The 16,722-nt window shown below is 34.7% G+C and overlaps 1 protein-coding gene across 2 annotated transcripts; it reads left to right on the plus strand.

Moving 5' to 3' along the window:
• Nucleotides 1-6,360: 6,360 nt before the first annotated feature.
• Nucleotides 6,361-16,488, plus strand: LOC133872021 (alkaline ceramidase-like). Of its 2 annotated transcripts, none has more exons than XM_062309536.1 (3): nt 6,361-6,583; nt 11,835-12,176; nt 15,795-16,488. In XM_062309536.1, exons 2-3 carry the CDS (start codon nt 11,926-11,928, stop codon nt 16,306-16,308), a joined length of 765 nt encoding a protein of 254 aa, XP_062165520.1. In that variant the 5' UTR covers nt 6,361-6,583; nt 11,835-11,925; the 3' UTR covers nt 16,309-16,488. The 2 variants fall into 2 exon arrangements, with proteins under 2 accessions (XP_062165520.1, XP_062165512.1); XM_062309528.1 differs by having other exon boundaries at nt 6,367-6,583; nt 11,849-12,176.
• Nucleotides 16,489-16,722: the final 234 nt, after the last annotated feature.

Raw genomic sequence — 16,722 nt, forward strand, 5'->3', positions numbered from 1 at the left:
ATAGCTTGTCTAAAAATTGGAGATATTGAAAATTGCTTGAGTCGTTTCTATACAAGCTCTTTGCCATGTTTGGTAAAGATCTTGATCTTAATTTATTTTCATATAACATATTGAGAACTGCTTTTGTGTCATCCATGTTGAGATCTCGATTTTGATAAACTTTTGTTGAGATATCGATTTTTTGATATATTAATGATTACACTAAATGTAGTTATTGAATTTTTCATGGAATATATTGACAATAAAATTACACCATTTATGTTTGAGCATTACACTGTATCTAATGTGAATTTGGATTTTTTTTTACTCTTTGTTTAAATCTTGATTATGAGTTTTTCTTTTTTTGAGATCTTAATAAGGAACACATCCAAACATGAAAAAATAAGCCTAAAACACGATACGTCAGCAAGTGTGAAATGAGTATGAAGAGTAAATTACTCATTTCAAGATTTCTCAACTATTTTTTTTTTTTTTTAATGATACTTTTCACACGTATCTATTATATTCATAATCGGCTGACAACTGCAAAGCCAGGGGAGTCCAGAGTGGTCAAATGATCTCCCAAACCGCAAAATAAAATGAGAATTTACCCTCCCAAATTCTCCATGCAGTTTATGTTTAAAGTTTGTAGGTAAAAGTGAAAGTAAAAAATGTTAATTCATGCATACACTAATGTGTATATTTATTTGAACTTAAGCTTACGATGAAAAGGTACAATATGATAGTTAAAGATGTACAATTGGTTGCGGTTGCAGTTATTTTCTCTTAACCACAACCGCTTTAGGCGGTTACCATTTTTAAGCAACCGTTAACCGATGGTTATCTGATCATTGAAGGCCAATAAGCAACTGCTAGGGCATATTGTAGACTATTTCTGGCCTCTTTTAGACTGATCTTAGTTTATAAAATACAATATAAGTGTTTACATAGTAAGCAAAAGCAGTGGCGGACCCAGGCTTATAAAAATAGAGGGGCCAAATTGAAAAACAAAAATTTGGGGGGGCAAAATTTTTAAAAAAAAAATTAAAAAATTAAGGGGTAAAATTTTAATTTTAATTTTTTTGGAATTTTTTTTGTTTTAGGAGAAAATTTTGGGGCTTGGGGGGGCCAGGGCCCCCCTGGCCTCCATGTAAGACCGCCCCTGAGCAAAAGCTTGGTTTCCTTACAGTGACACGCTTTCATAAAGCACGAATTTCATACAATTTGTCAAACATTATGCCCAAAAAAAAAAAACTTCAACCAATTGTTTTCATCCTTAATGCTAAAATATACAAAATAAAATTGATAATAAGAGAGGATTAATTTAGAGAATACATAAAGAAGATAAAAAGACGAGATTTGATGTGGTTTTGATCTTAGAATCCTACATCCTTATAGTCTAACTAGTTTAGATTTAACACAAGCAATGATGGTGAGGAAATCTTGTACATTCTAAAACTTAATATCTATTTTTGTGAATGTGGCCAGCCACATAGCTGCATGGCCAGTATCAAAGGTTATGAATAACATATTTCTTTTAAAAAAATTAAAAATTAAAACAAAAAATAAATCTTAATCTGTCAGCTATAAAAAAGAACTCATTGATGTGAAGCTGATCAAGATCATACTCATACAAATCAATGTATCTGATGAGGGTTGCGCCCCTCTGCGCTTTTTATATAATTGCAATTACTTATCAAAAAAAAAAAATGTATCTGATGATGTTGGCGCAGAGTTAACGGCCGAGTAGCTTGTTGGTCAAATAGTGGTGTACATAATTTTATATTATTTAAACTTTTTAAAAGACATGCCAACAGTGACAGAGTCATGTTAAGGTCAGCAGGGGCCGGGCCGTGCCCCTGCAATTGGTTTTAAACAAATATATATTTTATAAGAAAATTTGTTAAATAATTGATTCACGCCCTCACTTAGATCTCAACAAGTGCTTGTCAAAATTGAGATCTCAACAAACGATAAATGATATAAATATAAACGATAAATGAGATCTCATTGGATCCCATAAATTCAATGGTAAATTTAAATCTTTGTTTTATAGAGATGTGTAGGGGATATATGCAATGAATGAGCCAAGTTAAGGTCAGCAAGGGTTGTGGCCCCTGCAATTGGTTTAAACAAATTATTTTATAAGAAAAATTGTTAAGTAATTTATTCACACACCCACACGCGGTTCCTTATTGGATTTTTTTTATTAGCCACGTAGGGTAGGTATGTAAACTTGTAGTGCCAAGTTTTTTTAAGAATAAAAAGTATTGTAGGTTATAAGAGCATTCCTATTAGCCTCACCAAAATAGCTTTTTAGTTATTTTGGTGAGCCAATTTGATAAAAATTAAAAAAAAAATAAAAATAAAAAATAAAAAAAAAATCACTCCCAGCAGCCTCACCACTTTAACCAAAAAAGTTTTGATAAATGAAATTACTCACTAATTCTGATGAGTAATATTCACTCACCAACTCCCTCACCAATTTTATTTCTCATTTTTCTCTCATATGATCAGCACACTTTTTTTTATTTTTTTCTCCCATTTTCTTCTCCCATCTCCCATCTTTCTCACACAATGATATCCTTATTTCATAGACATGAACGTTTCTTTGCCCTACATAAACTTTGTGGTTCTTTTCATAAAAAAAATAAAAAAAAAAAAAAAAAACCTTTATTTATCTTTATTCCTTTTTTTCATTTTTTTTTTTATTTCTTTCTTGAATTTAGTTGAGAAGGAAATGAAAACTTCTGTAAATTTCTTAGCAATGATCTAATTTCAAGATGAAGGTTAGTTAAAATAGTGAGGCTGCTGGAAGAATTTGCTCACCAAAATAAAGAAAAGTGGTTTTTCGCTATTTTGGTGAGTAAAATTTGGCGAGGCTACTAGGAATGCTCTAATAGATTACAAATCGAAAAAATAAAAAATAAAAAAATTGAAAAGTATGAACCTCTTTCAAATTGCATCTTTATTTATTTATTTATTTATTTATATAGTTTTCTCTCATGGATTTTTTTTTTTTGTTTGCCACGCAGACTTATCTTCCAACTTTGTTTTTCTTTTTTCTTTTTTTTTCTTTAGTTTTAGTTTTCTATTCTAAATTGCATGAGTGACTCCCAAATTGTAGTTTTTTTTTATTTTTTATTTTTTTTATGTATAGGTTCTTCTATTATTTATATTATAAGATAATTTATTATTATTATTAATGTTGTTTCTCTTTGTTTTAAAATTTTTTGAGTTGCTAAATTGTTGCACCATAAACTAGCTAGTTTGTCTGTTTTGAATATATATTTTGTAAGAAAATTGAAAAATTAAAATATGATTGGAGATTTAATGGTCGTCTTTGCATATTCTTTTTGATATTTTTATGGAGCTTCACATAGAGACAATACTAAATGACATTTTTACTAGTATTTAGTTAATTAAGAATTCCTTTGTGAGTCATTTATAGACCTTTTATGTTATATAGTTTAACTCGCAGTTTGTTAGTTGTAAAAATGAGAATAAAATTATTAAGAACTTTAATTCAAATTCTATACTTGATAATTTTAGTTATCACAAAACTAAAGGCTGGAATTTTAGATACTTTATTTTTTGCTTTTACTAGTGCCTACATGTTACCTTAGTAACTTACTAATATATCAATTGTTACACACACACATATTTCTTGTTATACTCATATTATGTTATAAAATATTTCATTTATATTTTAGATTGTGTTTATTATATTTTTTTGTGTATAATAAAAATATAGAACATAAAAGAGAGAAAAAAAAAAATCGGCATTCCCAAAGATAAATTTATGGTTCCACCACTATGTGCATGTACATCGTTAGATAACTTAGATGCACAAACTTTAAATCATAGCCATGGAATATAAACTATCCATTTAATTTGAAATGGTGATGGTCATATCCCTCTAAACATACTATGTCAACCAATGTAATAAATGGATGTGAAAAATAGCATTATGTATATTTTGGCTAAGCTTCGGATTTTATTATACACGTAATGTTTGGATCAAATGATATTTCACTTCCCATAGTGGTGAGGTGGCAATTTGAATCTCATATAATGGAGTAATGCTTATTTCCACACCAATATTACGTTGGCTGACATGTATTTTAAGTGGTTTTTTATATCCATTTAAAAAAAGCTAAATAAAAATCACGCTACATCAACCAGTGTGACATAGATGCGATAAATGAATGTGAAGGGTAGTATTACTCCCCACAATATATGCGTAAACATATCGAAAATAAAAGTCTATCGTGAGTCCATTTATTAGATAGTAAAGTATAGAACTTTTAATCGTACCTACCTTTTATTCAGACCAAAAGTACAGTAATAAGGATAAATATACTATCAAGGGTGGTGGTTTAGTGGTTTAGGGTTAATTCTTATATAGTTGGGTAAACTTTAGGATATGGATTTGACTCTCGCAATAGGAATCATCATTCTGATTGGTGTAAATTAGCTTAAGTCACACTAATGCCCTGATGAGGTCGAGTTAGGCTATGACTCACCTCGATTTGAGATAAACCACATTTGGTCGCCAATACCTACTAATTTTGCTTAGAAAAAAGAAAAGTATATATATTAAAAAGATAAATGATATTTTTACATCTCATTTTTAAATATAACTTTGGATTTATGGGACCCACATTGGTCCCACAAATTCAATGGTAGATTTGAAACTTTGTTGTATGTAGATGTACAAAAAATGTAAGTGTATAATTTCTCTATTAAAAAATTACTCAGATCTTCATTGTGTTTTATAGGTGTCAAATAGGTTCAATTTTATTTTATTTTTGTTTTTTAACGAAAGATCTAAGTAAATCACTAATCAAAGATCACGAGCATAAAACTCGTACATCACAAAGCATAAAGTTCTACAAAATCATAGCCCATGCTATGAGATTACATAGTGATAGATAGAAACAAAATTCTTACAATAAAGTGTTATCTGTAAAATCATAGCCACGTGCTATGAAGTTGCATAGTTATTGATATGAACAAAATTATTACAATAAAGTGTTATATATGACTTTCATATTCTGCTAACCTATGTCAAAAAATAGTTTAAGAGCAGATCTGCTTCGTGCAGATTAGATTTAAGACAAGGATAGCCAAATATTCAAAAAAAAATTATTTAATACGGCCGTAAGAGTTAACCCCTTACACCGAACTATCAAAACCGTAAGAGATAATCATTTACACTTAACTAACATTTATCCCATGGATCGCCCATGATGATAGATTTAAAGGGAACAAAACTCTTTTTCAAAACAAAAACATAACCAACAAACATCAGCAATGGCTAAAGAGGAAATGAACGACATAGTACAGAGGTAGATGGACGAATGCATAGTAAATATGCCAAAATTGTAGATCCATTACTGACAAAGGAGAATATAAATTGGTAATTAAATCTCAAACATAAATAAGAAATATTCTTATAAGAAAATACACCAAGTAATATGAAATATAAGTAACGTAATATAAAATATATATTCTAACCGTTTACATTAAATGAAGCATAATTTTTATTCTTTGTTGCAAATAATAAGAATAGGATTGTCTATTTATATTTTAATATAGTCGAATATCCATTTATCAAGTATAAAGACACTATTAGGAGACGTTAAGAAAATAAGTAATCCCTTCAAAAAAGAAAAAGAAAAAGAAAATAAGTAATAATTTCGCAAAAACATTACATGGTTCCTGTAGTTTTAATAAGGTTGGTTTTTACTTTAGCGGTTTCTAAAGTTGAATTTGAAAATATAACTTTTTTTTTAATATTTTTTATAAATTAAAAAATTAAATTAAATTGCAGTTCATCGTTTAAAATAATTTGTTTTTAAAAACGCGTTTCTTTACCAGTAATTTGAAAACAAAAGTTTTTTTTTAATAAAAAAACACTTAACAATAGACATTTTCAATTGAATAATCATTCAATGCCACCTAAATATACAACTTTTTACCACCTTGCCTATTTGGTAAGGTAGTCCCCCACAACTTTTTGAGTTTTTTTATTTTTTTTAAAATAAATTAAAGTGGGGGACCATCTTGCCACATAAACAAAGTGGTGAAAAGTTGTATATTTAGATGGTAGTGAATCACTGCTATTTTCAATTTGCAATTTGTTTAAAAAACGCACTTAAACCTACAAAATCGGATTGAGAGGATTCTCGAAAGGAAAGTGCTGTGAAGCAGTAATGTTTAGGGTTCGTGGTGCGGGTGCCCCCTGAACGTACGACACACGCGACCTTTAGGGCGGCATAAAAGCAGATCCTCGTACAATAAATATGGCGTTGCAAAACCGCGGCCAAAATCAATGACCAAATCCATCCTAACCGCTCATGCTTCTAATCTAACGGACCAAAGCCTGCCTCCACGTCACGCGAACTCCACACGTGCCACGTCATAAATGTTCCCTCACGCGCCCATCTCTTCAGCCCTTAGCTTAGGAGCTATTCCCCCATCCTCACGCGCATCCCCTTCAGTAGCACACAGCCACAGGGCGAGAGAGAGAGAGAGAGAGAGCAAAGCAATTGTGAAGGGCTGTACAAGATGTTTGCAGCATAGATCTGAAGTGGGGAAGGTCAGTCTTTCTCTCTCTCTCTCTCTCTCTCTCTCTCTCTCTCTCTTTCGTCTTTTTGGATTATAATTTTTGGTCTGGTTATTTACATGGAAATTAAGAAAGGTGGCATGTAATGCTTTTGAATGTATGGAGGCCATTCATTATTCATAGTAGCAAGCACTGGTTTTCTAGTGGTATATGTGGATTTGGTTTGCTTAGTTATTTGGTCCGCGAATTTGCTTAAGTGGGTGTTTATTTATTTATTGTTTGTTCTTTTCGGTAAAGTGTTTAATGGTCAAAGGTAATTAGAGTTAGTTTTCATGGTTACTGAGGAAAAGTGAACACGTGAGGCTAAGAGTTTTGGAACAGAGTTGATTACATGTGCTGTAGACGGAGAGAGAGAGAAGTTATCCGAGTTTTGAAAGCTATCTATTGCGGACCCTGTGAAAACTAAAACGACAGTGGCGTATTGATTGTGATTTGTGGGTGTTCGTTTGACTGATGGGGAGCATTAAGATCATCAGGGGGCTGTGTTAATTGGATGATGATGGTAGATTGCGACGGAAATACAATTATTCCAATAGAAAGATTGTGGTTGTGACAGCTGCGTTCTTAGCTCTTTTGGTGATTAGTTTTAATGATTTTCTTGTTTTTTTTTTCTCCCTATAGATAGGCGTTTTTCGTGTATACTTACTGTGTACCTAGGCTGTGCATTGCGCTTTTAATGATATTTCAATTACTTGTATATATAAAAAAAAACTGTGGTTGTATACTTGTTGCATTCTGTGGTGCTTATGGAGGGAACGCAATGACAGGCAGTTTGAGGACAAAGAAAGATCTATTGAGGAACTCATTTTCTTTTTCTTTCATTCCTTGTATTCTTGGGTGGCGGCGTTCCTCGCACCTTTACCTCTTAGTTTTAATGATTTCCTTGTTCTGTTTTCTTTTTCTTCCTAGCTGCTTTTCTTGTATACTTCCTGTGTACTTGATTGCGCTTTTTAATGATATCTCTCTTACTTATCAAAAAAAAAAAAAAAAAACTGCGGTTGTGAATTTTAAGTCGATGCTTGAGAGTTATCAGGAACCTAGTAATTGTCTTCTCAATGTAGTAGTTTCATCCTAACTGGCCAAACTTGCGTAATTTGCACCCGATAGCTAAAGTATGATTTAAAGCATGTCCAACCGGGCTAATGCTGCATTAAGTTGAAATTCTGGTATCTTAGTTTTCCCTTGTTAAAGCGGCATACTAAGAGTGGTGATACTCATTGCACGGGGGAGTGCCGCACGGTTCGTACTTGTGAGAAATAGAATGTCAGTGGTAATCATCCTTGTTTTTGATGCATCTATCTTGAATATAGAATTGCTTGCAGCTCCTGAAAGTGTGAAAGTAGTTCTAAATTGCTAGACAAGAAGTACCTAGAGTTTGAACGAACAATTTTCAGTCTATTTTGATAGAAAAGTTCAGTGCAGCGATCTTATGTAGTTATTTCCTAAATTCCAATGTTTCATCCATGTTGCAAACTATTGAAGTATATTATCTTTACCTCTTTAAAGTAATTGACTTCAAAGTAACCAACTTGATGGTGATTGATTTAATCAAAGCCTTGAGCTTTTTGTGATTGAAAAAAAATAATTAAGATATAAGGATTCCCTATAGTTTTCCTTTTAAAATACCTTGTCTAGCTCAAATACCTATCTCCATGGTAAAATCCAAATACCATGTCTAGAGCAAATGCATATCTCCTAGGTTTGTGGTTTGATGCTTTGCTAAGAACCAAATATGGTGGTAAGGATAAGGCATGGGTTTGGAGGTTTGTAGTCCACTTGAACATATGTTCCCAATATCTGGACTCACAAAGGTTGTCACTCACCCTATCCTAAAAAAGGGATTTTTTGGACGGAAACATAACTGTACTATTTCCCTATTTCATGATAGTAGAGAGATCTCAAAGATGCTCAATAGAATATCATGCAACATTCTAGTTGCATGATTCTACTAGAAATTAATCGATACACAAAACAGGAGTTTTCTTATTTGACTTATATAGATATTTGTTTCCAAAATATGGGTATTAATGCAACTACAACACCAGACTCTAATTCTAAGTACGAGTCTTGTGTGGCACAACTTTATCTGAAGGTTGTTGATAAGAAGACTACTCTCATCCAGAGTCCTAGTTCTAAGCTAGAGTCCTAAGTCCAATTGTATGCTAAATGGATGAGAGCTAAAGACTCTTTGGTTTAGTCTGTATAGGAGTCTTAATCTATTCTAAACTCTTGTAATTCTCCTATATATATATATATATTCAATGAATGGATAGCTATAGAGCACGGTTTAACAGCCTAATTATCCTAGTTCTATCATGGTATCAGAGCCCTATCATTGACAAACGTCGTGATCCATGGCCCATTCAGACTTCGAGTCCTCTGCCTCTGCAACGTCGGCAGCCTCCAATGCCTTACAGCCTCACCCACCACCAATCCAGCCAACCGTTGTATACACTGTCCCAAATATGAATCTGTCCCAAATATGAATCATAACCTTAGTATTAAGCTTTCCAAAGGCAACTTCAATCCCTGGAAAACCCAGATTCTTGCATCCAAGACGCCTATGGCTTTCTTGATGGCTCCACTTTGCCTCCTGCCCAGCCTATTCCTAACCCCAGCACAACTGCCGGTGCCCCTGCAACCATAGTCGACCCTGACTTCCTTGCCTAGAACCAAAGGGATCAAATATCAATGGGCATAAAACACCTGGCTTTAATGAGTACAACACATTCATATAAAATCTATTATATAGATATGGGTTACCTTTCACTGAATGCTTCAATTTTGGGCATTTAGGGGATTACTAGGTCGTGCTCCTGTAGGTAATAATGTTTTATCTGTCTTTTATTCCATTATTTCCTAAGTCTCTTGTATTCATTTGGGTGGTATCTTTCAAGTCATGTAATTAATATGGTATAATATTTGAATCGTAGGTATGGGGGTTTTAAATATACTGGTTGCACAGAGATGAGAACCAGTTTCATTGCTCCTATTTCTTGTAAAGTAGTCATCACCTCAGTTATTGGATGATGTAAGATATCTTTTTCTCCAAATACACTACCTTAAGCATGTCAGAATCATCTTTCACATTGCTGCACTTTGAAAACAACCAAATTGCCCTCTCCAACTTGCATAGAGATCCACTACCTGTCGATGAGGTATAACCCATTAACCCACAAAGACTGAAGACAGAATTCGATAAGGCCCTAGCACCTCACAATGAAGTAAAATGTGATATACAATATCCCTCCCCCCTCTTCTCAAATCTTTATGAATGTAGTCAGATTTCTATTAGTACTACCCCTTTGGAGTTGGAACTGTAACAAAGCAGGAGTGGTTTTGAACTTTTTTGGATTTTAATTGAGTAAAGGTTTTCAACATCGATAACAAATTTTCTGATGCCAATAAGTTGGCATTTTAAAATATGGAGGTCCATTAAACAGTTCTGTCATTTTATCGTCTTCTTGTACTTATCAAAAAAAAAAATTAAACAGTTCTGTCATAGGATTTTAATTTGCCTATGCCTTTTAAGCTCACCATGTTAAGTTGATATACTGATGGAAAATTGTTCTGAATGTCATAAATTGATTGTCCAGCAGCTAGAATCTGCTTACAACTTTGAAAAATGGTAAGCAACTTCCAAAATCCGGACACTGGTGAATCTTAGTTAATCATCTGCCACATAGAAAATATTCATGTTATCATAAATTAGATTAGTGATAAATCCTCGCATATTGTCATCTCTTTGATGCCATATGCTTCTATACATTTTATGGCAGTTTTCTTAGCTCTTAATGTACTTGATATCTGCATAACCTAATGACATGGGAGGGGACGATCCACTTGTAGCTTGATAAAATGTTTTATGTTGACTAACTTATCAAAAAAAAAAAAAAAAGATTTTTTATTGAGTATACACGCGTGAGTGTAAAATGATCAAGTTCCACTTTAAATAGATGTCATGAGTGTGAGTACTTAATATAACATTAATGGGTCCGAACATTTAGGATTAAGTTTTTGTGTTGAATGGTGTCCCAATATATTATATTATGGTTTCACAGGTAAGACTCTCCAAAGTATCAATTTTCTTAACAAATGGTATTAGAACCACTGGTGGATTACTTATCAAAAAAAAAAAAAGAACCACCGGTGGTGTGTGATATGGTAGATGTCCTTTTCGCAATTGGAGCGTGAATGGTGTGCATGCATGGGGTGGTGGATTCCTTTTCACAATATGAATAAAATCCCACTTAGTCCACACAAGTGATCTTAAAAACAATCTTGGTGGTGTGCGATATGGTAGATGTCCCTTTCGCAGTTGGAGCAAGGACATAGGTGCATGACATGAATAAAATCCCACATAGTCCAAGCAAGTTATCTTAAAGCGGCCCATAAGAAATTGATAAAGCTTATGTTCACGGGGAATTTTAGAGATGTGGTGATGGACTCACATGAGGAATAGATTGTTGAATATATACGTATGGGTATAAAATGATTAAGTCTCATAGTGAACAGATGTCACAAGCACGAGTTATTAAGATAACATAATTAGACCTAAATTCATAAGTTTAAGTTTTTGGATTGAGTGGTGTCTCAACATGTTACATTATGGTCCACTATAAGATTCCTCAAGTTGTCAATCTTCGTAACACTGAAAATTTAGGATATTAGACTAATGATAGATTATTTGGCCATTTCTCATCCATGCTTGGCTTCAAGAATTTCTCTTTGAATCATATCTTGTGTATTGATTAGATCCACGGGCACACTAGTTATTATTGGAGAAATCTACCACAATATTGGTGCCATGTGAAGTTGTCTTTATTTAATCGTGTATTTCTACACATTCTTTTTGAAGATATTACCTCCTAGCAGTCAGAAAACATTAATGAAGCACAAGTATATATTCTTATTGTTTCTGTAAATTTAAAAGAGGGAAAATTGAAATGGGTTTTTATTTCTTCCATAAGGTGATGTGCCCAAAGGTTTATGATGCCACATTAGGTTTGATAGGAATAACACTTTTATGATGATAATGCTTTTCCTTCTATATATTTATCATGTTGGTCATGTTTGTTCTTTGGTTTGAATCAACGTTAGTCATCTCATATGTTTTGAACTTTTTTTATTATTTTTTTATATATTTTCACAGAACTCTTTTTTTTAGCACAGTAGTGGCTTGTTTAATCTTTTCATCATTAGGTCATCATCTTATCATTTACAGGGCATGGATTGCAGGTTTTGTGGATTCTGCAACATCCTAGTAAAAGGTGCCCCAAGTATATATCTTTCACTTTGGGCATATTGACTTGATAATGGCAGATGGATTATCGAGCTTCTGGGGTCCTGTCACATCTCCCGAGTGGTGTGAGAAAAATTATGTCTACTCATCTTATATTGCAGAGTTTTACAACACCATATCAAACATCCCATGCATCCTTCTGGCAATCATTGGCCTTATAAATGCCTTGAAACAACGGTTTGAAAAGAGGTTTAGTGTCCTTCACTTATCTAATATGGCACTTGCCATTGGGAGCATGCTATACCATGCTACATTGCAGCGTGTGTAAGTAGTCCTTTTTGTTATCTCATGTGTATTCACGTTTTCTTTCAACTGCTTTACTTTGTATGTTTAATGTGACAGCCACACTTAAATTCCAGTATGCCTTTTATTAAAGGATGTAAACTAGCAGTACCTTGCCATCTCTTTTACTATGCACGCTGTGACTTTTGTAGTTGAAGAAAAAACTCACCTGTTCCTTACCAAATACATAATAATGAACTTTCATTCTGGTTGTCAAGGCGACTGAGGAAAGAAGACAATGGCTTGTGTATTAGTTTTGTCTTTAGATTTTTATCTATCAGGAAGATCATGCTCACATTTTTATTAGAATAATGAAGGAAGCTGTTAGCCTGAATTAGTAATGTTAGTGACATTGCTTTGAGCACGTTGCAACTCAGTATATATACAGGATATTGCCTGCATCTTAATTTATGCATGCATTCATTGACACTTCTTAGAAGTTTAGATTAAGGGTGCTTTGTTGTTTTATCTGTGAACTTCTGTTCTGATATAAGATTTGAGTTTCATGAAGAATTTGTCAATGATACGCTATTGCGAGTTTTAAATTTGAGGGCAAAAAAAGGTGAAGTAAGGCAACTGGTGTATTGTGCAAGACGTACAAAGGCATAGGGTTGTGAGGATGTTGTTCTTAGTGTCCTGTATCCATTCGACTTCTTTTCTCCTCCTAATGCTCTTTCTGTTCAATAAAATTTTCGTAGGGTCTTGTACTATTCCTGATATGGTCCTCTGTCAAATGGTGGGAACATTTGAATCTGTGGTCAGGTAAAGAAGCGATTATTGATGAACAACCTTCTAATCAGTGTGTGGAAATTGTAATATTGCATGAACAACCCTGTAAAAATGTGGTGTTATAGTAGGGTGAACCAGCTACAAAATTCCAAGTTTTTGGCAGAGGTTATTCACAGCCGCTAATTATCCATATCTCCTTAAATGACAAAATAGGTACACTTAAAAAGTTGTTTTCTAAGTTATCAAAGTAAGATAGCCTTAGATTATTCTGTGAGTAAATTGGAATGAAGCAAATCTAAAAGTCTACGTTATACATCTTGAGCCTGACTTCCCTTCCCATGTTTTAGCACATTGTTGATGTAGTTCTGTCTAAACATATAAATGGTTGTAATTTATTTACTTAGTATTCATTTTACATTATTTACTCTGCCCAATTGTAAATGGATTGCCAAAGCTGTTGACCTGAGAATAAAATTTGTGAACATGATGGTGGTGTTTGGCTTTTACAACTTGGAGTTTGAAACAGCTTTGCTTTGGGGATTGGATTAGGGTGTATGAAAATATAATTTTTGAGTTTGATCAGTCTAGTAATGTGGTGGATCATGAGTAGAAAATGTATATTAATTGCCATTAAACAATTATCTTATATTCTGTACCAATCTGGCTGGAAGTATTGTCAAGAATAGATTAAGATCTCTCATCTGCATCATATATTATCATGTAGTATTTCATCAGGGGACAATGTACTTCGGTTACTCGAAAATTATTAGCTTTTTGAGTAAAATGTTTTATGGGACCATCTTGAGATTTATAAGTGGATCTATTTTTGAGTAATATGCATTTTTGGCTGAAGGCAGTGAAGGTGGCGTTGGTGTTTGACAGGGGTAATGGTTGAGGGGTGGCAGTTAGGTGAAGCCAGCAGAGGGGTCGATTTTTTTGTGCTTTGGTTGGTATACATGTTTGTGTATGTGATCAATGTGAGAGCTAACTTACTTTCCAAGATGGGCACCGATCAAGTTTTATGTTGTATCGAATCATTCCCTACCAAAAGGTGCTGTGGACAATCTGGATGAGCTGGCCGGTGTTTTGGGCTGTGGTGTCTCCTCTCTACCTATAAAGTATCTTGGGCTTCCGTTGGGGGCTCCTTTTAAGGCCAAGTTCATTTGGGATGATGTTGTTGGAAAGATAGAAAGACGGCTGGCTAGTTGGCAAAGGATGTACCTGTCTAAGGGTGGTAGAGTTACCCTTATAAAGAGTACTTTATCTAACCTCCCCACGTACTTACTTTCCCTTTTTGCCATCCCTTCCAGTGTGGCTAATCGCATAAAAAAACTTTATCGGGATTTCTTGTGGGGAGGCCTAGGTGATGATTTCAAATATCACCTGGTTAGCTGGTCCATGGTTTGTACTCCTATTCCAGAAGGTGGTTTGGGTTTACGGAATTTGAGGATGTTTAATCAAGCGTTATTAGGGAAGTGGTTGTGGCGTTATGAGCACGTGAAAGAGGCTTTGTGGAGATCAGTTGTGGATGCTAAGTTTGGTTCTGTACAGGCTAGTTGGTGTTCTCTGGATCCCCCTGGGACTCATGGAGTAGGGCTTTGGAAGTTTATTAGGAAGGGATGGAGTTCGTTTAGTAGGCATACCAAACTTATCTTGGGTAATGGATCTAGAATTAGATTCTGGGATGATTTGTGGGTCAGAGAGATGCCCCTCAAGGAAGCTTTTCCAGGTTTGTATGACATAGCTTGTGACAAGAGCTCGCTATGCAGTGCATTTGAGTTTGGAGTACGAGCCTTTCCAGTGGGATGTTAGATTCATTCGAGCGGCTCATGATTGGGAGGTGGATGACTTGGCTTCTTTTTTCGCCTTATTGTATTCTATAAGAATAGAGCGTGATGCAGAAGACAAGCTTTGGTGGTCTCCTTCTCGCAAAGGGAAGTTTGATGTTAGTTCCTTCTATAAGACTCTTGTTTACAAGGAGTCTGTTTGTTTTCCTTGAAAGAGTATTTGGCGAACTAAGGCTCCTTCGAAAGTGGCTTTTTTCGCATGGACGACAGCGCTAGGGAAGATTCTTACTTTGGACAATCTTAGAAAGAGACAAATCATTGTGATTAATAGATGTTGCATGTGCAAAAAGAATGAGGAGTCTGTGGATCATCTTCTTCTTCACTGTGAGGTTGCTTGTGTTCTGTGGAATGCCATTTTTTGTCGTTTCAGACTGTCTTGGGTGATGCCTTGTCGGGTGGTAGATTTTTTTGCTTGTTGGTGGACGGGTGGTTGCTCTCGGAGTGCGGTGGTGTGGAAGATGGTTCTTTGCTGCCTCTTATGGTGCTTGTGGATGGAACGTAATGATAGACAGTTCGAGGACAAAGAAAGATCAATGGAGGAACTCTTGTATTTTTTCTTTTCTTCTTTGTATTCTTGGACGGCCGCGTTCCTAGCACCTTCAGGGATTAGTTATAATGATTTTCTTGTTTTATTTTCCTCTTCTTAGCAGCCGTTCTTGTATACTCCCTGTGTACTTGATCACATTTTGCGTTTTTAATAAAATTTTACTTATCAAAAAAAATTTTAGTTTGACAACTGCTTCGTTTGTTGATAGATTTTTAGTGTAAGCTTTGATGGTTTTGGCAAGGATTGTATGTTCCTCAACTTGATGCTTGGTCTGAGTCTGCCTCGTATTATCATTTGTTTGTTGAAAAACCTTGGAAACTAGAGGATTAATGATTTAAGAGATGTGCATCTACATGTGCGTATGGCAAATATGCCTGCCTGTCATTTTAAAATATGTTTAATATCCATGTTATTGTTTCGATCAGTTCAGTTACCATGGTGATCTGTAATTATGGGCAACTTTCTATTCATTTTCAGGCAACAGCAAGGCGATGAAACGCCGATGGTATGGGAGATGCTCCTGTACATCTACATCCTTTACTCTCCAGATTGGCACTATCGAAGCACAATGCCCACCTTTTTGTTTCTTTATGGGGCTGCATTTGCTGTCGTCCATGCACTGGTTCGTTTTGGAGTCGGTTTTAAGGTACATTACGCGATACTGTGTCTTCTCTGCATCCCTCGGATGTACAAGTACTACATCCACACGCAGGATATGTGTGCGAAGCGACTTGCAAAGTTATACTTGGCTACCCTATTCCTTGGGACTCTTTGTTGGCTTTTTGATCGGCTGTTGTGTGAGAACATTGCTGGATGGTACCTTAACCCACAGGGTCATGCTTTTTGGCACGTCTTTATGGGCTTCAATTCTTATTTTGCAAACACATTCTTGATGTTCTGCCGTGCTCAGCAGCTGGGGTGGAATCCGAAAGTAGTTCATTTCATGGGACTTTGCCCCTACGTGAAGATCCAAAAGCCAAAGACCCAATAAATGAAGTTGCCCTGTGCAAGAAAATGGATTAATCTCTCTCTGGTTTTAAGATAGGTGTATGGTTTTTAGTAGGTCAGCAATATCAATCACAATTCTTTTCTTCCCGTTTTCCTTAATGGATGTAAATGATTCTTGCTACTGACGTGCCTGATTGGTTTATGGTTAATCTTAAATTGCCAAGCAAGTGTTCTAGCAAAGCAAAAGAAAGAAAACGAATAATCCTTTGTTAGTACTATTTTTTGGGTATCCGTTTGGCTCTCCCCCCTTTTAACACGTTTCGGAGAAAATAATTTCTTTAGTTGCTGAAGAATTATAAGTTGTGATAGAGGCCGTCTTTATATTGATTAAAAGACTAATAAGGTCTAAAACATTTTTAAAAACCAATTAGTTCGATAATCCTCATTTCATTGCCCT

Source organism: Alnus glutinosa, chromosome 1 (assembly GCF_958979055.1).
Source record: "Alnus glutinosa chromosome 1, dhAlnGlut1.1, whole genome shotgun sequence".
NCBI lineage: Eukaryota > Viridiplantae > Streptophyta > Magnoliopsida > Fagales > Betulaceae > Alnus > Alnus glutinosa.

What these genes read in the sequence shown, in the direction of transcription:
- LOC133872021 (XM_062309536.1), top strand. Translation starts at nt 11,926, where the DNA reads ATGGCAGATGGATTATCGAGCTTCTGGGGTCCTGTCACATCTCCCGAG. An exon ending in CATGCTACATTGCAGCGTGT is followed by an intron (nt 12,177 to 15,794) that starts GTAAGTAGTCCT and finishes ATTCATTTTCAG; the next exon opens with GCAACAGCAAGGCGATGAAA.